Genomic DNA, 26,090 nt, shown 5'->3' on the forward strand with positions numbered 1-26,090 from the left:
TGAAAGTACAATCTGTATTCTGTTAGTATTCTCTTCAAGCATTGCAGGCTGCTGGTTACTAAATTGAATCTTCAGTAAAGGTATAGATTAAACTATGCCACCTCGACAGATCCATTGAAGATCTCTAGAAAAAGAACACATGGCTTTTTTCTGAAACCATTAGGAAATTCTTAAATATGACTTTAGCCATATCTTATACTCATATCTTCCTAGGGTTTTAAACAGCGCCATTGCACCGAGGCTTCATGTTCAGCTTATGATCTAATTTGACCCTCAGATCACTTTTGGTTTCATTTGTACATTGCTGTTACAACTTGGTTTTCCTTGTTAACTGCAGTGGACTTCTTCCATTCAAATTTATCTTTTCCATTAGCTATTTCACCACAGTACTGATATTTCTTCCTCTATGTCTCTATCAGGCTTCTCCACTATTATTAGATCATAACATTTAGAACTAAAGATTGTCTAGTCCAACTGCCCATTTTCCGAGATGAGTAAACTGAAGACACAGAAAAATTAAATGATTTGTCCAAGATTCTACGGGGAGTAAAGAACTCCAGGGTTCTAATCAAGGCTCTCTGATTCCAAATTCAGGCAGAAGTATGGCCGCTTTATAGACAATGCCAGATGTAAAAAGCTGGGGAAAAAATGTTATCACATTAAATACAGGGATCATTTAATGGTCTATGATGATGGATCAATCCATTCCTTATCCCTTATAATTATGGTCAGCCAATCCCCAAGCATTTGTTAAGCTCCCCCACTATATGAAAGGCAATCAGTTAAATACAAATATAAATGGGAAAAAAATCTGCCCTCAGGGACCTTATAATCTACATGAAAGGATACCATAAAATCACATGTAAACTGAATGGTTAATATTCAGGAATAAGTGACAACAACTTGACTGTATGCAGGTATCCCAAAACTACAGGGGACTAAACCCCATCTTGAGCCTTACAGTAGGGATTTGGAGGGTGTTTCAAGAGCCTCAGAGACCAGGGGATGACCTACAGCCCAACAAACAAATTCCTCTGAGATCTCGCTATAGTCTTGGACCAGCTGGCAAGATGATACCAGTTCAGATACACATACTTGTGGACTGCTTCAAGGTCTAGAGGTGAGGAAGAATTAGCTATGTAGTATTTTAAGGACATTCCTGCATGTATATCAATATTTCTGTGTTCATTAGTGTTTGCATCAGTGTTCTGAAAATGCATCCCTGCAGGTCAGCTGTGAGTTACTTGATCATTAAAGATAATTTAGTGCAGTGTAAAATGGCCAGTGGTTATTCCTTTCAATTCCAATTAACACACGTATGTGAGTACACACACACACCCCCTTACTGCCATTCCTGGGAATTCATCTATAAACCTTTGTATTGCTGGCATGAGCCAAAACATCAAAACCTACATTCCTAGGTTTCTACCCACATTACAGGGCATAATGGCAAGAACGCAGGACTTCGGTTTAGAAAACTTGAGACTTGAATCTTTGTTGCTCATTTATTAGCTGTATGAGCTTGGACAAATCATTAAGCCTCCCTGTGCCTAAGGGGCATCACTTGTATGATGACAGTAATGATACCAACCCTATCTAGGGAGAAAGGAAGGGAATAGGCATTTCTACAGCATCTACTACATGCCAGGATCTGTGCTAGGCGCTTACATACATTATTTCATTTGATTCTCACGACAGCCCTGTGAGGTATAATAACTATTATCCCCATTTTACAGTTAGGGAAACTGAGGCAGTAAAAGGCTGAGACTCGCTTAGGTCCACACAGCCAGTTAATTATTCAAGCTAATCACCACCTTCCTTGCCTTTATCAATGACCCTTGGTACTTAAGCAGTGCTCTGAATTCATAATAGTGGTGGAATAGTATGCTAGTATAATAAAATGTATCTGTAGTTTAAAGCTTTACGGTGGCTTTCTCCATCTTGAAGGCCTACTGTGTAAAGTGTTATGTAAACCCTTTTCACAGCCTTTATCGGCCTGTCTGGCATTGGTCACTGAAAATCTAGAGTAATTATCAAATAGCTGCCCTTGGGACATGTATAATCCAGCTAGGGAGACTTTTGAAGGTACAAAACTTAAGGCCATAAATACATGGCATGCTGATATCCTCAAATACTAAATTGCATGCTAAAGGATTGTCATCAAGAAAAAAAATGTCTCTGGGCTTAAAGTCGTGGGACTCAACTTGAGTATTGATGAAAGGCAGGCAGAATCTGGATAGATGCAGAAGAGAAAAGGAGGCTCATTACAAGTAGAATGAAACCAAAGAGGATGAGTAAATATGGTAGTGGTCAAGAAGGGACCATCACTAAGCAATGAAGAAAGTGGCTGGACCATAGGGATTCACGCTGGAAGAATAATGAGATGGAGGATGGAGGAGGTGGAGTGAGGACAGGCTGACAAGTGTGGCTTTAATCCTATTGATTATAGGGAGCCATTGTAGGGCCACAATCAAAAAAATTTAGCTCAGTTCATAGAGCATGTTTGTTATGGTTTATAATCAGGGTGGGGGGGAAAGAACTAGGTTTGTATCTAGTGCATAAAGAAATACAGATGTGAATGCTTCCTCAGTTAATTTTTCTATTAAGGTGCTATAGTACATTAGAAAGAGCATGGGACTGGAGAGTAATCCATACTTTCTTACATACTCCCTGTATCATCTCAGGTAAATCATTTAACCTATTTGGGCTGCAATTTCCTGAACTCTAAAATGGGAGAATTCGACTTTGCTAGTCTTTAAAGACCCTTCTCACCTGTAAATCTGATTCTACAATAATATGACCTAGGTTTGAGTTCCATTTCCTCAACTTAATAGCTGTGAAAACTTGGGCAAGTCTCAGCCTCTATTTCCTTGTATTTAAAATGGTGATCAGAAGAATTACCTACCTCACAAGGTACATCAGTGAGAATGGAAGGTACTGTTGAGTTAAAAGCTATATAAATGTCAGTTTCTCTTACTAGAGTTATTAGACAGGACCTCGAGCTTTCATTCAGAACTCTTTTCTAACTCTTTATTGATCTGGAATTTCAGCACTTGCAGAGAATGAAAGCAAAAGCAACAATTTTGATGAGGAAGGGGTTGTAAGAGACAGCCGCATCCACAGCCTAAGCCAAAAGATACAAAAGGCAGGAGACAGAAAAAAAATAAGACTAATTGATGACCATAAGTCAGAAAGCAAATTTTATGCTTAGTATTCCCTGTTTACGAAGGCAGAGAGGGGTGTGTGGAATGTACTTTCAGAACCCCATCCCCAAGTCCCCAATAGGTACTAACTTGAGTAGCTGTTTAAGTTTCCTGTTGGGGATAAATTCTGAGGTAACAAGCTTGTCCATATGCCAGAAGACATCTTTAAAGCAGAGTTAATTCCTCATTTATTCAGCATGGTTAGAGAATGAGCACAATAGAAACAGCTGTAACTGACCCCTTACTCCACTTTATTAGTATGGATTGGATTCTGACTATCACAATCAAGTTACCACAACCAGGTAATTAATAGGGGAGAAAACACCCGAGAAGTTGGAATGTTCACCAATAATCATCCACCAAAGTGGTCTTCATACCCCTTCCAATGTTTCCAAATAAGTTTATCTTTCCCAATATTGATACCAGGTCCCTGACACCTCCAATATATTCTTACACTTAGAATGTATTTCAGACTCATTCCTCATACTGTTTTAGTTCCTTTGTCCTTTAAAGTTGATTTAATTCTCTAATTAGTCGCCATTGGAGGGCCCCTTGTTTTTTTTGCTCCATTATTATGCACATATTCAGTCCTTAAATACTTAAGAAAAAAAACCCACAACCATTTGTTGTAGTTGCCTCGTAGGCACAAAAGAAAGGTTTGTATCTTTTAGGGAACTGAGGGAAATGACAGTCGGGTTTATCATCCAGAACTAGAGTTTTGATCCTAAATGGTGGTACAGATGGTCAGTGCAGATGACAGAGAGATTGCTATTCAATTTGTATTTCAGACTCTTATTGTACTTCCGAAGTAGGACTTAGTATTTATGCAGAGTGTTTTCTTGATAGGGAATCATACAAAGATAGGCCCAGTTGCCCCAGGTTAATCAGCTTGATCTAGAAAGTCCAATTTTGAAAAAAAAATCACCTTATAAATAGTTCTTAAGTATGAGAAATGTCATGAATATGACCTGGTAAGTAGAAGACCAGGAAGGCCTGATTTCAAGTCTTTTTTCTGCCATCAGGGAAAAAAAATCAGTAAAACTCAGTGTTCCCAAACAACTCTTTAAGATGGTAACATACTCAACTGCATTGGTAGAAGTTTTCACACCAGGAATTCTCTATATTGGTAAAATCATAGGACTGGATTTTTTTTTTTATTTTTAAGTGATCATATAGCTATAGTCCAACCAATGAACAGGAAATTTGGTATTAGCTGAGAATATTAAAGAAACAATTTCATTGTATATTTCAAAGGCAAAATTGCAGTTGTATATTTGCAATCTTTTATCCAACCCTTTTTACAACTCATTATCTTCACTGACCCACTTGAAATGTTTTTAATAACTTCAGCTTCTGGGGTTTTTTTCTGCTATTAATTACCTGTCTGTGCTAATTTTCATTGTAATGGTCTGAGTCCAATCCATACTAATAAACTGGAGTAAAGAACAGAGGTGGCTTCTAAATAGTTCAAGACATAAAATCACATTTGCCTAAATTATGTGAGACTTGTTTTGAATAGGGAACAAACATTTATGACGTTGCCTCCATTAGTCATTTTGTAAGCCAAGTCCAGCTTTAGCCACCCAAGTACTTCAATGATTAGGTCTACATGCATAATAGGTTCAACTACTATGGTCTCATCAACCAAAAATTTATTCCAGACCAGTTCAATGACTCTAGCCCAACAATACTGTCATAATTATCAAGCCTACACAGTTTGGTTCTGCAATATTTTAATATCTTAGGCTCATAACTATGTTACAAAACACTAACAGCTTCCTGGGAAAGATTAGAAAGGGAGTATGATGATTATAACTCCTTTTAAAAAAAAAAAAGGTGATTTCTCTTAAGAGAGCATGTGTCAATGTACAAAATAGCAGAGGATGGGGTATGCAATAAAAACAGGGCCACCAATACCACAAACTGCTTTATTACATTACAAATTTTGTGCTTTGTATTTTTTTAAAAAACAGCTCAAATCTTTCTATCTATTTAAAAGGTAATCTGGAAAATGTTAACAAAGCAAAGCAGGGCCTTGCAGGGTAAAAGTGGCCACATGCCAGTATGATTTAGATCTGATTAAGGACACATACTCATTACCTCTGAAATGCCAAAGACATACTTATTAAATGAGGAGGGAAAATTTTATAGTCTGGTGAACAGACAATGATGCATAACATTCTACTTATTTCATATTGCTCAAAGGGAATCGAAGATGGTTAAATTGCTCCTTAATTAAGAACATCAAGGAAACTGATGAAAAATTCAAATTGATGCAAGTACTTCCTTCAAGTTAGGATTTGCAACACAATTAGGTTTCATCTTTTAAATGGGCAAGTTGATGGGCTTCCATCCAAGTTCCAAGCTGTGTCTCATGTTTGAGAAAGGCCTTTCATTTATGAAACATTACTTGTAGGTTTGTGGTTTGTTGGTTTTTTTTTAACACATTAAAAAAAGTGGTGGTGGAGAAGAACCTTTTCCACAGATCGGCTTGTTTTCATAGCACCTGTAACCACAGATATCACAGAGGGGTGGCTCTCCATTATTGGCAATTATTCCAAACCCTCCTCCGATTGTTTAGAACCCAAGAAATGACTAGGTTTAACTCAGGAAAAACCTTTGCAAATCTAATTTCTTTCCTGAGAAAAACTGAACAACAAATACCAGGCCAGTCTCTAGTATGCAGCTATAATTAGTGGTAAATGTAAGGTAGCATGTATTAGGACTGAACCTTCTTTAGGTAAAGTTCCCCTTGCAGAATCCCCCTTTCTCCTACTGCACTGGACTCATTTTTTCCATTCTTTTAATGAAGATTCACAATCTTTGTACAAGGCCAGTTGGGGACAGGGGAACAGGCCAATGATCTTGTGGAAACGTAGCACATGAACAATTCATATTTCTTTTTTGTTTTAGCAGATGACATGTAAATGATCTGGATGCTAAACAAAATCCCACTGAATACATCCAAAATGCTGCAATGCAATATAGTATGTTGGCAAGAAAGAATTCCACTTAAATGTTGACTTCATGTTGTATGTATGGAATTCAGGAACAAAAATACCCTTACATTTCTTGATTTGAGTTTATTTTCCCCAAGATAGTTATACTGACACAGTGCAGTTTTGGGTAATGAGAAAAAAATAGCTATTTAATAAGCTAAAAAAGAAATACAGAGTGAGACACTTGGGTGCTAGGAGAGATAAAAGCACTGTTTTAGGAAGTGGCTCATGTGAGTATATATATGTTGGTGTGCTGAGTTGCTCCCAATGCTATGATTTTCATCTGTGTACCACTAAAGAGAAAGGGGGAAAAAGGCATCATTAGTAGTCATTATACAAATGAGGTAGTTTAGCCTATCAAAAACTAAAATAAAACCTGGGAGTCTTAGTCTTTTTGATTTCTATCATTTACAACTCTGAGAGTGATTGGAAGGGGATATCTGGCCTCACCCTGTCCCCAAAGCCATTTTCTAGGGAATGTCATTCCTGGTTCACAAACATCCGATGCTCATTGCCCAGAGGTCCTGAGAGCCCTTCTTGTGAATTTCGCTATGAGAATTTGAAGGATGTAAAGATGAAATAAAATAGACAACTGATTTTCCCTTTTGAGTCAAAGTCAATTCTAAAGCACAGCTCCCCCTGGGAAATGACTGGGCCTAGTTTGCCCCTCCAGTTTCATGAATTGCTATAAACATCATTCTTACTTTACTGTCAGGTAAAAAATATCAGTGTTAAGAAAAAGTGTTAACGTTTTGATTTTACTTTTTTTTCACATATACACACCACCAAATGTCTAGGGGAAAAAAGGGAAAAAAAATCCTGAGGTTTTACCTACAAGAAGTCAACTAACTACTCAGAGTATTTGGAATCTGGGGTTTTGACAGATTTTTTTTTTCACTTTCCATTTGGGTGTTTGACATTGTGTAGACACAGCTTTACACCCAGAACAGAAATCCCTTACATTGAACTGCTAATAAGTAACACTACTCGGTTAAACTAAGGCACAATTCATTGTTGGGCATTCCTATTTATCTGGAGGAACTGATTCTTTTAAATAAAGATTTGGCTGAACCAGCATGTCTTGGTTTTTAAAAAACTCTAACAAAACCAAACATACCCCAACTCCTACAGAGACCACCACCCAACGAACTGCTAGCTCTTCTTGAGGATTTCTGCCTGGTATCAAAATGACTGTTCCCCTCGTATAGAATGTGTAACATTGGAGCGCAGTGCCGACTAAAGCAAATATGTTAGTATGGGGTGGAAAAAGACAGGCTTTTCTGGCTAAAACATACAGGAGAGCTGCATTTTAAAATAAATATATAGAGTGACATAGAGATCTATGTATATCTTTTTTTAAAATCTGGAAAGCCCTAGTACAGCAAATGAGTTTGACTTAATACACAGAAACATCTTTCTGTATAGGCAACAAAGGCTCAAGCCGTTTCCGACTTTACAAAACAAGTCTAATTGCTTATTGCCTGTTGTTGTTCAACAAAAGATAACATGGCAATTTCACAAAACTGAAAAGTGGTGATTATTAATATCCTACTGCTGTGATAACTGCTAGTCATCTATACTGAACAGAAATGGATTTTCATATTTTGATCTCTGTTATTACTGCTAGTCTCACTTTAGAATGAAGCTGCCACACATTTACCAGATAAGTGATTAGATTTCAATGGGAAGCAGGGGAGATAGTAAGGAATCAGATAAACAGAAGCCCAGTGACTTGGCATTCTGGATAGGAGACTTGTGGCCCATTTATAACCCCTCTTCCAGTTTTTTGTTTCTGCTTTGTTTACGGTTGTTTTCACCATTTACTTCAGGTATTTTCACTCTATATATGGCTTAAGGACCTCTGCCCTCTGTCTCAGTTAAATGGCAACAGTGCCATCTCTTACCCATCCCCCAGGCTTCCCCCAGTAAGGAGCTAGGACAAAGGGCTTCTAAGATTCCTGCTACTTCTGAAAAGTGAGGTCTGTGCTGCCTCCCTCCATCCAGTCTACTGCTAAGAGCCAGAACAGTACCATTGCCTGGAAATCCACGCCGGCCTCCACGAGGGCTTTGGCGATCTGGGCTGACTGCTGAAAATGAACATTATCTGGAGGGGGGAGATAAAGGAAACACCAAATCACAAGTGCTCTTTCTTGTCCAGTTCTTTGAAACCAAAAGAGAGGAAAGCAAGTCAAAGAATAAAAGGACTGTCTGAAGTTCTAGGACTCAACAATAACAGTTAGCAGAAGACAAGTGAGTTGTGGAAAGCAACACTGTTTTATTGAAGTAAATGTAACAGTCTTGCCCCCTCATGCATTTGTTTTGTCAGTAGTGAAATTGCAAACCTGTCTGTGATACTAAAAAGTCTAATTAACTGAAACTCACCATCTGCTGTTCCATGAATAAGGAGGTACTCAACTTGTTTAAAATTTTCAGCTCTGCTCATGACTGTTGAATTCTGGAATTGGGGAGAAAAAAAAAAGAATGTCATTATTCAAAAAAGGATCTGCCATAAACTGATTTTTCACTTCAGTTTACAAAATAAAATGTTTTCAGCTGGGGCCCCCTTTGATACAAAATATAGCAAGCCGCTATTCAAGCAAATGCTGTCTAGATGCAAGGCATAATGCACAGGATGCCCTCCTCCGCCTGGGAAACATGGGATTTGAAGTGGATGAAGCTGCTGCTTCTCCCCTGCACATTCTGGAAGTGTGCACCTGTCACCGAGAGGCGAGGCTTTAGGAAAAGCCACTTGAATCATCACTCCAGGTTCAGCCGGGTGCTGTGCGTTAGCACGGGGCATAGGAACATATTAGCAATGTATGTTCCATGGGCTTCTGCTGCTGTTCAGCCAAAAAGTGTATCACCATGGCAACTGGGCATCACATGGTACCATACATGCTACATTTCAAGGAGCCTGTACATAGCATTTTCTGCAACTAAACATACTCTGCAATATGCCATGTGAACTTTGGTCCATATTGCTATACTGAATGAAAAGTAAATATTACATGTTTCAAGAACAGATGTTTAAAACCTGGAGAAATACAATGGATGAGAAGTAAAATGAGACACTGGGCAGAAAAGGCCAGATATGGCCTCGAGTCGAACAGTGGGATAGCACAGCCTGATTTCCTGGGTAATGGGAAAAGATTATGGCAGTTGTTTGTTGCCAAAGGAGCACTATGAAAATAAAGACCTAGTTTATTGGAGGAGACTTGAGTTCAGAGAATTCTTGTTTATGCTGCAAAGTTGGAAATCTAGAAGAGAGGAGAGGACACAGGTCAGAGGTCTTTGGAAGAGAATGATGTGGGTCCTTTGGTCTAGATTCCAACTCTGCCATTCCAACTCTGACATTGACTTTTCACAGGTGCTGCTATGTGTGGATTCAGAGGGTGAGGAGACAAGAACTTTGCTTCCCAAAGTCTTGATCAAACCCTCAAACTATGGAAGGAAAATTTATGAGCCAAACTGGGGAATGAGTGACCACAGGAATCAGTAGCACTGGAAAATCTAAGCTGAATTAATTCCACAGCATGTTGCTAGATCAGGGGCATCTCTGATGAGCCACAGAACATGAGAAGGTTGGGCTTTGGAGTTAACACCAGTTCAAGCACTCTGAGAAAAGGATATTTAATCAAGCAATATTGTAGAAAGATCACTGAATTCTCAGTCCCAAGATCTAGATTCTAGCCCCACCTTTGTCACTAAGCAACTGCCTGACCTTTGACAAGTCCCTGATCCTTTATTAACTTCTGCATCCTCATCGATAAAATGAGAGGATCAGATTATATCAGAGGTTCTTAATCTTTTTTATGTCATGGAACCCTTTAGCAGCCCAGTGAAACCTATGGACCCCTTCTAGGAATAACATTTTAAAATAATTGACAGAAATGTTAAATTTGAGTTAAAAATTAATCAAAATAAATATTTTTTTCCCCATCCAAGTTTATCTATCCCTGAAATCTATCCACGAAGTCTAAGTATCCCAGGTTAAGAAGCCAATCTCTAAAGTCCTTTCTAGCTTCAACATTCTGGAATTCTGTGTGGTCATTAAATCCAAGATTTTTTGAAGTGGGGTCCTTTCCAGTGACCAAGAGTTGATCTCTTATTAAATTAGTGATTTCATTTTTTTTTTTGGACCTAACCTGCAATATCACTGGCATAAGGAGCTCTTAGTGAGGAACTTCCTCTACCCATGTAAACTGGTCCCTACTCTGCAACTCACAGTCTTAGTAATTTGTCTGAGGAATGGAGAGGTTAAGCGACTGGCCCAAGATCTCAGACATTGTAGTCACACACATAGTAATGATTACAATGTAAACCACATCTCACTATACAAATGCTTCTGATCTAAATTAGAATACACTTATTCATGATCCCCTTTTTAAAAAATTCCCAGGACTCAAAAAAAAAAAACCACTATTCATCCTTTTCATTTTTGTGAAGCTTTGACGGCAAGTGTGAGCAACTACAGTAGTCAGCCAAATCATCATCTCTCTGAAATTTAGTATCTGGCTTGTCCACTTTGAATACAGACATGGTTTTCAACCTCGAGTTACATATAATAGAAGACTTCTGGGCACAGGCAGAGTGTGAAACAGAATTATCTATACGAATTCCTAGAGAACTTCAACGAACAGCAATAGTACAATGGCAATGGAGGCACCCCTGGTCAATGCGGTTGATAGGCTCATAGAATTCAAAAAATTAGAAGGGACCTTGGAGAGTATCCAATATCTGGGACCTTTTTTAAAGGTCTTGTGGACCTCTTTGGCAGACTGAAGAAGCCTATTAATTCCTTTTCATATGTATGTGTTTACATATATACACATACATATGTATGTATGTATGCATGCATGCATGCAACTAGGTGGTACAGTGGATAGAATGCCTGGCCTGGAGTCAGGAGGACTCACCTTTCTGAATTCAAATTTGGCCTCAGACCTTTATTAGCTGTGTGACCCTGGGCAAGTCATTTAACCCTCCTTGCCTCCATTCCTCATACATAAAATGAACTGGAGAAGAAAATGGCAAAACACCCTAGTATCTTTGCCAAAAAAAAAAAAAAAACCCAAATGGGGTCACAAAATAGTCAGACACAACCGCAACTGAACAACTATCTATTTATTTATCTATGTATATGTGTATGTGTGTGCATCATATATATTATATATTTAGATATATATGTATATAGATAAATATATTTCTAATAGAAGGAAATGCTAAATTTCAGTTAGAGGTTAAAGAAAATAAAGATGGATTTTTTTTTCCTCATTCACATTTAAGGATCCCCTGAGATCTATCCATAGACTACTTGGGAGTCCCTTGATTTAGCTCTTCTCTCATTTTACAAAGGAAAAAAACTAAAAATGAAAAAAAAAGTCTAGAGAGAATTTTGAAATGGTTTGCCCCAAATCACATAGATAACAAGTGGCAAGAATCAGTGGCTCAGACTTTCTGGTGGCAAATCCAAGTTTCCATGTACTTAATGTCTACTGTGCCAACATGCTCAAAGAGGTTACTGGCAGTGTAGCACTCCTGGCTCAATTGTGTACTTCAAAGTAGTCACTTTCTTCTGCTCTAACCTAGGAATCTGGTCCTTGATAATTGGTCAATGGCAATGAATGAATAAAAGTATGGGAGGTCACTTCATGTTATAGTTGAGGCTGGAGCCCAGAGAGATATTGTCTAAATAACCTCTAAGGTCTAATTCTGGAAGTAGTTGACCAGTGGTCCACTACTGCTGACATGGAGCACTGCCATCTTTATGTGCTCAGCAGGTCTCAACTGAATCCTCTTCCCATCAATGTAGCAATAAATTCCGTGCATGAAATGATGCCATCACACCCTGATTCCTAGGTTTGCCAAAGTGCAGCCTGTAATTGCCACCCCACTGGCACTAGAAAAAACTATGGAGGCATGGGCTTGGAGCCAAGAGATCTGGGTTATAGTCTTAACACTATCTTTGAGGTCTTTTGAGTAAGCCATTTTGCTTCTCTGGGACTCAGTTTTATTAATTATAAAATGATGCTCAAAATATAAATAAATAAAATATAAATAGATGCTCAAAACTAAGATCCCTTTCAAAACAACATATGAGTCAATAGGTCTACAGGATCCTCTAGTCCAGCATTTCCCAAAGGCTGCGGTCTTCAGACTTTCACTGTAATCCATTTAGAAGTTAGTTGCTCCAAGCTTCTGCCCAAAATCCAATTTCAGAGACTGTGAGTTTTTCTTTCCTAATATTTAGCCTAAGGCAAAATCAAGGTACCTTGCTCAACAATTAACAACACAATTAGGCACCTCTTTATTCCTTTCTATTGCCTGAAGCCCACCAAGTTGCTGGTAAAAGGGAAAAAAAGCTTCTGGGAGACAAGAGCTGTGTACAGAGACAAGACAATTTTCCCAAAGACTTTCCGTGCCAGTATCACAATCACAAATTGGAGTTGAGTACAGCTGGGCCTTACATGATGGCAATACTATCCTACCACACTACATCCAGAACTCTTATGTTTTTAAGGGGGTTGACCTATGGGACTCTAGAATGAGATCCTTCTCAGGAGGCACAGCTAATCTCTCCATTCTGCTACTCAAAAAGATGCCCTTAAAAACTCAGCTCTGCATTTGGTCTCTAGCTCTTCCTCCCCTAAATGAAATCTTTCCAATAGTTCCATATCTGTTTTTCCTGGTGGGAACAGACTGCTTGTATCCCCCTCACAAATTCAGTCCATCCTTACCTTGGCCAATAGACAAGCAAGGCACTCCAGCATGTGGAGTGTCACCTAACATAGTTTCATTTTATTCTCTTGTCTCAAAAACTGAAGGAAGCAAAGCCTATTCTTGCAAACTCCAAGAGCAACGAAACCAGAAAATATCCCAGCAAGCTCCAAACATACTAGTTGGGAGACTCAGAAATATACAGGACAGTTAACATGGAATGTGATAACTACTGGAGTTTGGAACAAAACAATTTCTGGTGGTTGTTATATGTACATTTTTTTTTCTTAAATGGAGTGAATGCAGGCTGAAAGAAGACAATTTTTATAAACAAGTAAAACCCTGAGCCTAAGATAAATGTTGTGATGTACACACTGTAGCTGTGATGAACTAGACATGGTGAGAAATGCAACATACTGAGAAAAAGAGGAAAACTGTGATAAAAGTGTCACGACGCAAATTGTTTTACATTAACAATATTACACCACAAAGAAAGAAAGACAAATACTCTAATACAGCAGGAGGAGAGAAAAACAAAAGCCTTCAATGTCAGGATGAGAGAAAACTTCCTCTGAAAATATAGGCTGCCATCAGTTCACTGATGAGGGCAGTGGGAGAGAGCATCCTTGGGCTGGAGACCCTCTAGAATAAAACAGGTGAGAATGGGGCAAGAGACCTTCCCTCCAAGTCTGCAAAGCAAAACAAAATCTCTGGCCTCATGGCCCTGATGCATCTGTGCAAGCAAATCTGGGTTTCCCAGCCTCTGCAATGACAAGCCTGTATCTCCAAATAGAGATCTGCAGAGCCATTCGGTATGAGACTAGGAATACTGGCATCCAGCTTAACTCTCATTGCTGGTTAGAGTGCCCTAAAAAGGAAAGTGCAAAGATAAATGACATTTATAGGTGAAAGGGATTTGGAGAAACACTTTTAAAAAAATCACCCTTATTTAATATAGCTTCACAAAAGAAGAGCTGGTTATTCTCACGAATAACCAGAGTATGATTTATGCTTGCCTGTCATGAGATTACAGAGTTTGAGCAAGAAGGGCTCTCAGAAATCACCTAGTCCAAGCCCCTCATTTGACAGATGAGGAAGCAGAGGCAAATGACCTGCCCAAGTTCACAAAGGTAGAAAGTAGTAAAGCTGAGATCTGAACCCAGCCTCCTTAAACTCCAAACCCAGAACTGTTTCCACATCTCAAAACTTCTAACTCATTTTCTAACTAAACTGCATTCAGAAATGAAGTCGATGTTTCAAGTTAGAGTCTAGGTCATTTCTCACCAATAAATGTAAGTGCATAAATGAAAAGATGTAATAAATGGGTAAGGATACGGATGGCAGTACAGTTGGCACAATCCTGAGGATAGAAACTTCCGGGGAGTATTGGTGCCAGCAGCAGCCTGGCAAAGAGAAGTGGAAAGTACTGGTCCAGTGGCAATACCAATTCAACAGCACTCACTATGTGGAACTTTTCATACAAGCACTAAGAAGAACCATCTGTGGCTGCTTGTTTGATCATGCTGGTTCATAAGCTATCTTCCAACAAATGAACCTTTTTATTTATTAAAATATAAGTAAGAGAGCAGAGGGAGCAGTAAAAAGAAGTATCTTTTAAGGCCTCTGTAGGCAATGCAACATGTGGACCGCTCTGGACACATTCTTCTTGTTATAAAAGCCGGAACAATGTTATCACCTAGAGTACATCATACATAAGAGATAATTCCCAATGAACCCACTGAGCTGTCCCTGTACTTTAACATGTTATTAGCTTGAGGTTCCTCGCTCTGCCCTCTTAAGGGGCTAACATTTCTAATGAAGAAGCAATCCAAAGTTCAGTGTGAGAATGGATACTCTGATCTCAACCTTTTCTTTTTTCTTTTTTGGAAGCACAGCTGATGCCACAATAGAGGCAACAGAAGATATTTAAGAATAACTGAATTTACCCCAGCGCATCCCTTGCCCTGATTGTTTACATATATTAAACAACTGCACTTCATGGGATGTGGCTGAACGATTACCTTTCACAACCAGTCAGAGGAGACTCAACCTTAGGGCTTGCTGAGCATAACTGGCTTCTTTAAAGATCACACAGCAGTCAACATTTTATCAGCACTCAACAAACAAGTTGAGGCTTGGCTTAAATCTGAAGGTCTCTCTCCCTTTGGCATATTCTGGGATAATAGAACAAATGTCAAATCAGTACAAGATGGCATATTTACAAAATTGCACCCTGTTTTGCATAACCTAACGATGCAGCAGTTCTTAAGGATTGAACATTTCAAATCTGCTAGCAGAAGATTGCCAAATCTATGACTGTTTCAAACACTTGCCAAAAGCCTATCAAATTCTGAGCAAAATGCAAAATAAATCTCCTCTACAAGTTAAATCAGTCCCTTCTTTGTGTTCCAGGCTGCCCTTTTCTCTTGGCTCTCGGGATGAGCCCTAGACTTCCTTTCAGTTGGCTTTAAGACCTAAGTTCCTTGTTTTCTCTGGGTTCCAAAGACAACACTTTCTCTGGATTGATTCTTGCCCCATTTATTTTTTGTCCATTCTCTGGTCCTTCCTACTTGACAGTCTTTTTGAATCATCCTACCATACATTGGGCCAACCTATCCAACCCTAAACTTAACATTATCTTTCCTTTATCCCTACAACTTGGAATCACCTCCTGTCTGTTTCCATCTAGCCAAATACTGTCAAACCAAACTTAGGTTCCACTCTTTCCATGAAGCCTTCTCTGATAACTCCAATGATCTCTTCTCTTCCCGACTGGCTATAACACTTATTATTTGTCACGCACACTTTGACACAATAATATTCAGTTGGCACTTTAATCATTCAATTTTTGTTAAGCACCTACTGAATCTGTAAAACTGTTCTAGGCAGTGAAGAAATAGGAAGTTTCAATAAGACATCATTACTGCCCTCATGGAGCTTATAGTCTATTATCCACTCTCTTACTTTTTAGTAGTTTTATGAGTGTATGTTTTATCTCTTCAACAATACTATAGGTAACTTGTAAGCAGAGATCATGCCACATACTTGTTTTTATCTCCCCCAACTTAGGCACTCAGTAAATACTTGAATGAATGGATAAATATCTATGTCACATCAACATATTGTGTTCAATGAGAGCCACCAGAGATGGTATTGCTTTTTATGTGCACAGGTCTGTGGAAAACAGATCAATGAACAATCACTAGAACTTTCATTACTGGATCCAAGGAAAGAATCCCCTTTAGTTTAAAGCTACACTTGCTGTTTTGGGGGCCTGACATTCGTATGATTATTTCATTGGCTGAATGACTGCTTTGCTTAGCAAACCATTGCCGAGTGTTGTATGTCTGTTCTATTCCATTGCTGCTGCCCAGGATTCCATAGTGATAACATATCACTTCAAGTGGTATTTCCATATGTCCATACTGCATGCCTGTCCTGAGTACAGTCACTCCACCACAGCTACCCAGTAAGAGCCACTCATCTTTTCGGATGTCAGTCATTAGCCACATGTGGTCAGCACCCTGGTAAGAAGCACTAGCACGTCTGTGCATACATACTAAGCTGAATCCCAGGTGTCCACTGATAGTGATTCTTTCATGCTCTGTGGTACTGAGCATGCTAGTACCATCAAAGCCACTCAAAGAACTGCTGTTTGCCTTTCCTTATTTTTACCTCTCACCATATGTAACTTGGTTCCATTTAAATAACTGATAGGGAGAATGTTTAATGTCCTTCCAGTTCCCATTCTGAAATGTTAAGTGGAACTCTTATTTCAAAATATTTAGTTTTCCTGGTAATTTGGGCTTCCTCCAAAGGCTTCCAGATTTCGATTATGAATGACCTTATGGAGACTGTTTTTCATCGACTCATCATGTCTAGCTAAATATAACATTCGTCCCTTCTTGGCTATATCCATCTAGATGCAGTGGCCATCCATCATATGTGGGGAACCTCCAGAGTAAAAGCAACAATGCAGAATTCTCTGGATAAGTGCATATTCACTAGAGGTTGCTCAACTTTATACCATCCAACACTACAGACCCTGTGAGTGCTCAATAAAATTTGACTGACAGATTGAGTTGATACAGCCAAAGAATAGGGAAGTGTGTTGTTTTCAAGGCATCTTCCCATGGCCCACTCAGATACAAGGTCAGTGAAAGACTCCAAAAAAATTCCCTATTTTTTTTTTAATTTCCAAAAAGGAGACATAAGAGAAAATAAGGAGAGATAAAGAAGAGATAGGGAAAAGAGAGAATTCAGGCAGAGGAAAGGCCACAGGAAAAAAAAAAAGAGAGAAAAGAGGAGTGTGCTGAGCAAAAAGGGTCCAAAGGGGCAGCTGGGGACATTGGAAGAAGTATCTCCCCCCAATATATCCCTGCCAGAGACAAAAGTAGATTCATTTTCAAAAACAAAGAAGGGCAGCTTTATTCTGATGCCAGCAGTACACCAAAAATAGGTATCTAGGTTCAGTTTTTGCACACACAAAGGAAGCTACTTACCACTGTGGAAACAATAATTCAATCAATATATTTGCATTACTTTCCCCTGCCCACCTAACTACCACCCTCCCACCCTCCCAAGTAAATCTTCTGAGTAACACATTGGGAACCTTTAGCTCCCTGGTACTGGCAGTTTTAATGTGTCCGTTGCCAGCAATGGATGTTGTGCCAAGAAAACCCGACTCCTGGCGTGAAAGGATTAAACAGTCCTCTGGTGCCATCTGCGCAGTGAAGTGAGAGAATGACTTTGTGCGCCCCGTGTGCTCATGTTACCATTGGCAGCGTGAGAGTGACTCCTATTTACATTGCTACCTAACGCAGCTAACGCGGGGGGTGGGGAACAGGGGTTTAAGGGATAAAGATGAAGAGTGTCACTGCCCAAATGAGCCTATAGGAAAGACGTGAAAAAAGAGAGAGACAAAAAAAAGAACTATTGGAAAACTAGCCGCCAAGGCGGCAGAATCCTGGGGGACGGAAGTGTCCCATCAGGCAGCATGCAGAACACAGACACCAAAGAAAGCCAGCTAGTCCTTCAGGACTCGCTGCAGTTAAAACATGCATACCAAGGAGCATGTGGTCAGAGCCTTTTTCATACACCACCATATTCTAAATATCTGCTGTAGATACTGGTAATTCTGTGGCCAAAACATATATCTGAAATTTGTGTAATTTTTACATGTTCAATAGTTTTCTGTTACTGGACTTAAACTGTAATTTGTTATTTGCAAAAGTAACAACAGTAACCTCCAAGATGGATGTTTTTCAAACTGAGTTTTTTAGGCAAGGACAGAGCATGAGCAAAAATAATTCTAGTTTCAAAAGGGGAGAAACAGCTATTTTTTATACACTGTTTGCCCTTTTATAAGTCAGTCATTTCATGAATTATTACATTATAGGCACAGAGAAGGGTCCTTAGAGGCCAATAAGTCCAAGCCCACCATTTTTCAGATGAAGAACAAACTGAGGTAAGGAAAAGTCAAGTGACTTGCCCAAGGTGACTTAGGTAGTAAATAACAAGGCCAAGATTTGAACCCAAATCTATTGGCTCCAAAGCCAGTATTCACTCCTCTGGACCACAGTACCATGTCTTGGTCAAACAGCAAAGATTGCAAAGCAAGCCTTGGCAGCTCAAGCAAATGCAAATAAACAGAATTAAGATTAGGCTCTTACCTCACAAAGTCAAATGGTTTTCTTTTGTTTTTAGCCTGTGCTTTGGTCACATGGTTCCCAAGGTCACAGCAATAATGAGGATGTTTACACAAGATAACAAATACTGCTCAAGGTCCATGTATTAATCATACAAATGCAACCTATCTTTTGAAGTTCATGCACAAGGTTCTTATTATATAGAAAAGGCAAAATACCAACAACAAATTAATCTTGCTATATTTTTTCCTTGCTCCGCAGAGGAGGTTTGAGCCTCCTTCCAGATATAATCAATTCAAAGATGACTTACTTTGTCATGCAGATTCAGAGTTTACTAATCAGAAGATGAAAGGAAGAATGTGGCTCTAAGACACTAAAGTTTGCACTCACTTTCCAAATAGTTTGATCTGTATTCACATGTGCATTTAGAATAAGTTATTATCAACCTGCTGCTATGGATTGGTATCTACACTAGGATGGACCTACTGATGGTAGATGTGCCCCAACCATACTTTGAACTCTGCAGTCCATCTGCGAAACAACCTGCCAGTTGGTTCTCCACCATCAGGCTGCCAGCCTGTTTGATGCCACTAAGCTCAACATGTTCAGTTCAGGGGCTGTTTAATACGTTTTCATGGGCACTGCCCATCTCAGTCTCTCCTAGTCAAATTATTATGCAAGAAAATGAAAACACTGCTGTATAGCTTTTCTGTACATGTAATCATTGGATCATAGAATTTGGAGCTGGAAAGACGTCGGAGGCCAATTAATGTAACACCCTCATTTTACAGTCAGATGAGGCAACTGAGACCCTCCAGAGCTCCAGAGATTAGTAAGTGACAGAGGCTGGATTGGAAGCCAGGTTGTCTGGCTCCGAGGATATCATAGTCTTTCACCTGTGCCTCACTGCCACAAAATATATGTTTGGCCACAAGTAAAAAATTTAGTGCCTCTAAGTCTATTTTGTATCCAGCTTAATAAGGATGATAGATTCATGGGAGGTTCTACAAAGTACCCAAGGCTTAAAGAACTTTCTAGCCCCTGAAGAAATTCAACTCAGTGTTATTTTCAAAATTAAAATTTATACAATGAAAACACTAGTCTACCTACTACGTTTTCAAAACATCTGAAGGCCCCAAATGAGTATCCCAATCAATATTTATGCGTTGTTACTCCTTTTCCATTATTAAAATATGTTCTTTATTTTAAAACAACCTTAATTGTTCTAATTTCCTATTTACTGCTTGAAAAATAACTTTATATAATTTCACACAGATCTAGGAAAGTATCATTATTAAATTCAAAAATCAAAAGAGAAAAACACATTAAATAGTAGTAGCTCCTAATTATATAGGTTCCTGACACGTATTTGACTCCAACGAGAAATGCTCTTTCAAATGCTGACACCTACAAAAGAAAATTCTCATAGAACAGAATGGGAGGTATCCTATGTTGGGTTTAAGGATAAGATAAAGATTCCAATTGTACACTCTATACTTGGGAAAACCCCAAGTGTGTTTTTTAACCACCTGTGTGGTGTCTACATAAAGTGTTGGGTTTTTTTTTTCTGGGAAGGAAAAAAATTTCTAAATATGTGCTGTGAGACATTCTCAAATACTTTATTGGAATCTGAAATCAATGCAATTTGTTGTTTCTTACCTTATAATGGTCAAGATTATCTTCTGGAGTTGGAAGTCCCATGTAGCGCTCTGTGTATACTGAGTCTGTGTGATCAGAAGAAATGGCTCACTTGAGACAAAAGGGTCTTTTTTCTTTTAATAAATTTACCTTATAAACCTTTTCGTACATGTTAACACATAATATTAAAAGAAAAATAGTAAACAATGAAAAATCCCCAAAATAGGCACATGTAATGCAATCATAAACATACAATCACATAGACATGTACAAAAAAAGCATACATACTCTGCCAATGATGTCATATTCCCTCAGTATAGGGCTCCAATCTATTCTAAGCTCAATTCCAACAATTTGGGGTACAGGACTCAGCTTGTGTGTTCAAGAACACACAAGAATAAGTAGGTCCTAGGCTAAACCAGATCATCTATAAAATGGATAATCCATCCATGTGCACAAAATGGGAATTTGCTGTGTAAAATACAATAAGATGGATTCTTACTAATAACCCATTTCTCTCTTGTGACCCTTTCAAGATACTTCAATTGATCACAATATAATATACCTCACTTAAGGAAATATCTTTGAGGATATTTTGTGTGAATGTGTGTGTGGAGGGGGAAAGGGAGGATGGTTCTTATGATCAGAAAACCTTGCATATTTTCAGTGGCTGGTTGGTCATTTAAGTATTCATTCCTGTCTTTTTAAAAAGCATCTTAGAATTCTACATAATACACCAAAACGCTTGAGTAAAATTTTAGGTAGAGCTATTTCTATTTGTCATTTTCTATATTATTTGCCATTTGCTTTACATAATCACAAACCAGTTCAATTCCATCATCACAAAGCACGATTATAAACTATTGTTGGTTTTTTCCCCTCAAACTTGGAGACAGATCTAAGTACCCCAAGACAGAATGAATTAACTTCTGCCTGTAGGGAAGTGCATAAAATGCCTTAACTGTTAAACAAGTAAGGCAAAGAGTTATCCTCATCACCCAACACTTCCATTTTGGTGATATATTTACATACTGCTTATGCATTACCTTTAAAAATACACATACACACACACACACACACACACACACACATACTGAAATGATAACCTATAGGAGGTTGGCACACACACACACACACACACACACACACACACACACAAAAAACTCTGAGAAGGCCAACATCCGGCCTCTCCCTTTCTTTGTAGAGATGGGGACTTAATGGGTATAGACAATTATCTGGGGGTTTTTTTGATAAGTTATTTTGCTGAACAGTTTTCATATCCTCTTTTTTATAAGGGAAGACTCTGTGGTATCAGGAAAAGATACATTGCAGAACGTAGGTGATAAGCAAACATAATATAACAATAAAATTTTATGGTGTTCTCCCATGCCTGGAATGCTATCCCTCCTCTGCTCTGACTATTGACCTCCCTACCTCTCTGGCTTCTTTTAAGTCTCAACTAAAATCCTACCTTTTACAGGAAGCCTTCTCAACCCCTCTTAATTCCATCGCCTTTCCTCTTTTGATTATTTCTTATTTATCCTATATATAAGTTGCTTTGCATATATCAGTTACTTGCTGCCTCCCCAATTAGATTGTAGACTACTTGAGGGCAGCGACTGCATTTTGCCTCTTTTTGTATTCCCCAATGCTTAGCACAGTGACTGGCACACAGTAAACACTTAATAAGTAATTATTAGTTTATTTTAATGAAAACGAAGTTGTATATCAAATTCTCATCTAGGGGTTCGAAAACATTTAATTTTTTTTTCCTGCCGGCAAGTCTAAACATGCTTTCAAAACAAGAAACAGGAGTCCCTTCTGAATATGATAATTGCTTGCTTAGGAGTGAGTACTTGGAAATGACTATGATAGAATAATAAAAAATGTGGTTAGTGTGTATGTGACATTCTGTTCTCTGGACTAAGATAAGGTAAAGAACAAGAACCTGTGATTTCGCTGATATGAAGAAACTCCTTTTACTCATATAAGTCAGCACTTTCTTTGTAATTCAGTCTTAGATGGTTGCCTGGAACACTGACAAGGGTAAGTGACTTCTTACTATGGGATTAAGGTCCCATAGCCAGGACATGTCACAGGCTTAACCACACCCCAGAGTCTTTCTGCCTCTCAGGCCACCTGACCCTACACTACTCCAAGCTGCTTCTCCATGGACAAAATGAACTTCCTTGCAACTTTGTGTTAACACCGTCATTGTCGAGAAGTCTCATCTAAGGGGACTTCATCCAAACATGATTCACATTCTATGTCTTTCTAACCATCCTTTTTAGATGACTAGCATTGTAGAGCAGCTTGAGAAGAAGTTATTCTTAACTTGAAAGAATGAATTTTTATGAATTTTTGGATTGTTTTTCTGGGGTAGTTCTGCAAAATCATGATTCATTGATTTTCCTTAAAAAAAAAGTAATAAAGATACTATTTGAAATTTTAATCCCAAATCATTATTTCTTTACATTATATTTCTAGCAGAGAATGAGTTTTTAAGAGGCTCCATAAAGTTACTGTGCCGTTTTAAAATGCCTGTTTAAAGGCTAAAGTAGTACTTATGATAAAAAAAAAATCTGTGAAAAGTATGTGAAGTCCAACTGAAATCTCATCTCATGACTTATAAGGAAGACAAGTTCTGCTCAGCATGCAACTGTTTCCCTTCTCTGCTATGAAAGCCATTTTCCACTGGGCATAAGAGCTGGAATATGACTGCCCTGGATACACTTGCGTCAAGAAGTTACCACTGAAGAAGGAAGGGGTTCTCCTGTTAGGTTTTTTTTTTTTGTTTGCTTCTGAAAAAAAAATCACAATTTCTTTTTTAAGATTAAAAAAGTTGTCATTGTGGTTGTTCAATACATTTTAATAAATTTTTTTTTAAATGAGGTCAAGCATTGCTTCTCCAATATCATTAAGGCTGATTTATTATAGTTTAAAAGTATATGTGGATTTCTTTAAAAGACTGTCTCTTAAGCCGTTCAACAAATTCTAAACAATAATTCTGATTTAACTTTACCTCCTGTTTCCTTTGGGGGAAGGGTAAAAATTAAGCACTTATTAAAAGGCCAAAAAAAGAGAAAAAAAGCAAAGAACTGAACCTTAAGAGATGCCCGTCAATTGAGGAAGAGCTAAACAACTTGTGGTATAGAAATATGATGATGCCCTACAAGAAAGGAAGGGAAAAGGGAATGGGAGGGGAGTGGGGTGACAGAAGGGAGGGCTGACTGGGGAACAGGGCAACCAGAATATACGCCATCTTGGAGTGGGGGGGAGGATAGAAATGGGGAGAAAATTTGTAATTCAAACTCTTGTGAAAATCAATGCTGAAAACTAAATATATTAAATAAATTTTTAAAAAAAGAAATATGAGGAAAAATGACTGTGCCGTAAAAAGTGATTTCAGAGAATCCTGAGTAGTATGAAGTGATGCATAGTGAAGTGAACAGAACCAAGACAAGTTATTGTAAAGAACCACTCTTAAAGATTTAAAAGCTCTGATCAATGCAATGACTAACTGAGGCTCCAGAGGACCTAGGATGGGGTACATTCCCACTGAAACAGAACACACTGATTCAAGGTGCAAAAAAGAGAAAACTATTTTCAAATGTGGCCTCTTTGTGCATTCATTTTGCATGACTATACTTATTTGTTACACACACACACACACACACACACACACACACACACACACACCCCTTTTCTTGGGAGGGAGTTTAAGTGGAATGGGGGAAAAGGGATTGGCAATAGTGATGCTTTGAGAAAAAAGGCCATTGAAGCTTATTTTAATGCTGAAGTAACTAAAGCAATCTTTTCCATTTTATTTTAGGCTGACGGTGATCTTAAAAACCAAACAAACAACAAACAAAGAAAACCAACAGAAAAGTTAGCACATAGAAAGAAAATAGCCCTTTGGAAAATAAGTTCATCTGGGGTGGCCAGGGACCTGATAATATTCTCTAAAATCAGCTTAGCAGAAAAAAAAATGGATTCTGTTTCCTACACTGCATTATATGAACTTCAAATCTGATTGTATTTTTGTGAAATGTAGGGTTAGGCTATGAAATATTTAGTTACCATATTCACATTAATTAATTAATCTGTTCTCATACTATATCCAAGCCTTGAGGCATCAGCAAATGAGGACTAGGAAAAGTAATTTTTTTTTCCCCACCCTCTACTTCCCAAATATCTTTCTGTCCTCAGAGAGGGAACTGAGGACCTCTCCTATGGAAGTTTTCAACCTCTCACAAGTAGGGAGTGGACCTAGACCTGTGATTTCATTAGCATATGGAACTAACTCCTTCTACAAGAACACTTGGCTCTTTGTCTGCAATCTAGTCTTCAAAAGTTGCTCAGACTACTGGGAGACTGAGTGGCTTACCTTGGGTCACATGGCCAGTTTCGTTGGAGGAGGGACTTGGGCCATCCTCTGTGACACACACAACCTCTCATAAGTAGTGGGCAGAAATTTAAACCTTCCAGAGAAACACTGGGATGCTCTTTTTCCCCCTTCTAGTTCAAGCCCTAATTACAGGTGCTCTGGGCCTGAAGGAAGAGAAACCAACTTCCCAATGGACACTAATGTGTGAAATTTAAACCTTAAATTGGAGAAAATACAAAAATCTGCCTACAAAGAGATGGCATCTGGGGCAGTTTAAAAACTGATCAAAAGAATATGTCAAGATACCAAATTTATAGGAAACATGATGCAGTGTGTAAGCGCCCCTAAAATTTCACATAAACAAAATAAGACACTTACCATAATAGTCCCATCTTGCTACAGGAGCTACAGCTATTCCGCACTTGAAGATGCCACTGCCTGATCCTAGGACCAATGAGGACACGTATCCACCATAGGACTAAGGAATGGATATACACATATTTTTTATAATGGAGTGAAAAGAATAAAGACATCTCCTAAATAACTCAGTTTGCTACCTTTTTTTGCATCTTTCTATACCGTGAATCATTAGAGACAGGAAGCACGGAAACACTCCTTAGGTTCCCCTTAATTGCACAGAATTTCAAGGCTTTTTTTTTTTATAATCCTGGTATCATTTCTTGGTAGATGTAAGCAAAACAAATTGGAATGTGCCCTTAACCAGACCCTGATGAAAGTGTAATGCCAATACACAAGAGATATCCAGCATAATTGCTTACTGAATAAGTCCCATTAAAAAAGGAATGATATTCTGTCTCCTCTCTGTCAGTCTATCACTCTTTCTTCACGTCAATGTCTTTCTGTCTGTTTCTCAACTCTTTCTCCTCTTCTTCCTACTCCTTGTTCCCTTCTTGACTGTATTCAACTCAGTTGAGAAAACATACATTCAGAACCCAGGGACATTTAATCTGGAATATTCCTTACATTGGTGAGGTGAACTACTATCCCCAGACACAACATAGAATATACATGCTATAAGGTAACAGGTAATTTAAACTTACAATTTTCTTTCTTTCTTTTTTTTTCTTGCACAGGGGAAGGTAGGGTAAGTGACTTGCCCAAGGTCACACAGCTAGTAAGTGTGTCAAGTGTCTGAGGCCGAATTTGAACTCAGGTCCTCCTGACTTCAGGGCCAGTGCTCTATGCACTGCGCCACCTAGCTGCCCCTAAACTTACAATTTTCTAACACGAGTTTAGATAGTGATAATAATAGCTAGCATTTATGGAGCTTTTTAAGGTTTAAAAAGTACTTTACATATAATTATCTCATTTGCTCCTCACAGCAACACTATGAGGTGGATACTATTCTTATCTCCATTTGACAGATGAAGAAACTAAAGCTGAGATGTTAAATCACCCAGCTAGTAAATATCTCAGGCAACATTTGAACTCAGGTCTTCTTGACACAAAGTCCAACACTCTCTTCACTGCCCCACCT

At 38.5% G+C, this 26,090-nt stretch overlaps 1 protein-coding gene across 1 annotated transcript in view; it reads right to left on the reverse strand.

Moving 5' to 3' along the window:
• Positions 1-6,271: 6,271 nt before the first annotated feature.
• Positions 6,272-26,090, reverse strand: part of DPP4 (dipeptidyl peptidase 4) — a 109,871-nt gene continuing 90,052 nt past the window's right edge. Inside the window, exons 23-27 of the mRNA XM_036746045.1 lie at positions 24,971-25,070; positions 20,227-20,291; positions 8,585-8,657; positions 8,233-8,306; positions 6,272-6,495 (exon numbers count right to left, since the gene is read on the reverse strand). Coding sequence (XP_036601940.1) covers positions 6,394-6,495; positions 8,233-8,306; positions 8,585-8,657; positions 20,227-20,291; positions 24,971-25,070 — 414 coding nt within the window. The 3' untranslated portion in view covers positions 6,272-6,393. The remainder of the gene's footprint in view (positions 6,496-8,232; positions 8,307-8,584; positions 8,658-20,226; positions 20,292-24,970; positions 25,071-26,090) is intronic.

This window comes from Trichosurus vulpecula, chromosome 2 (genome assembly GCF_011100635.1).
Source record: "Trichosurus vulpecula isolate mTriVul1 chromosome 2, mTriVul1.pri, whole genome shotgun sequence".
Taxonomy (NCBI): domain Eukaryota; kingdom Metazoa; phylum Chordata; class Mammalia; order Diprotodontia; family Phalangeridae; genus Trichosurus; species Trichosurus vulpecula.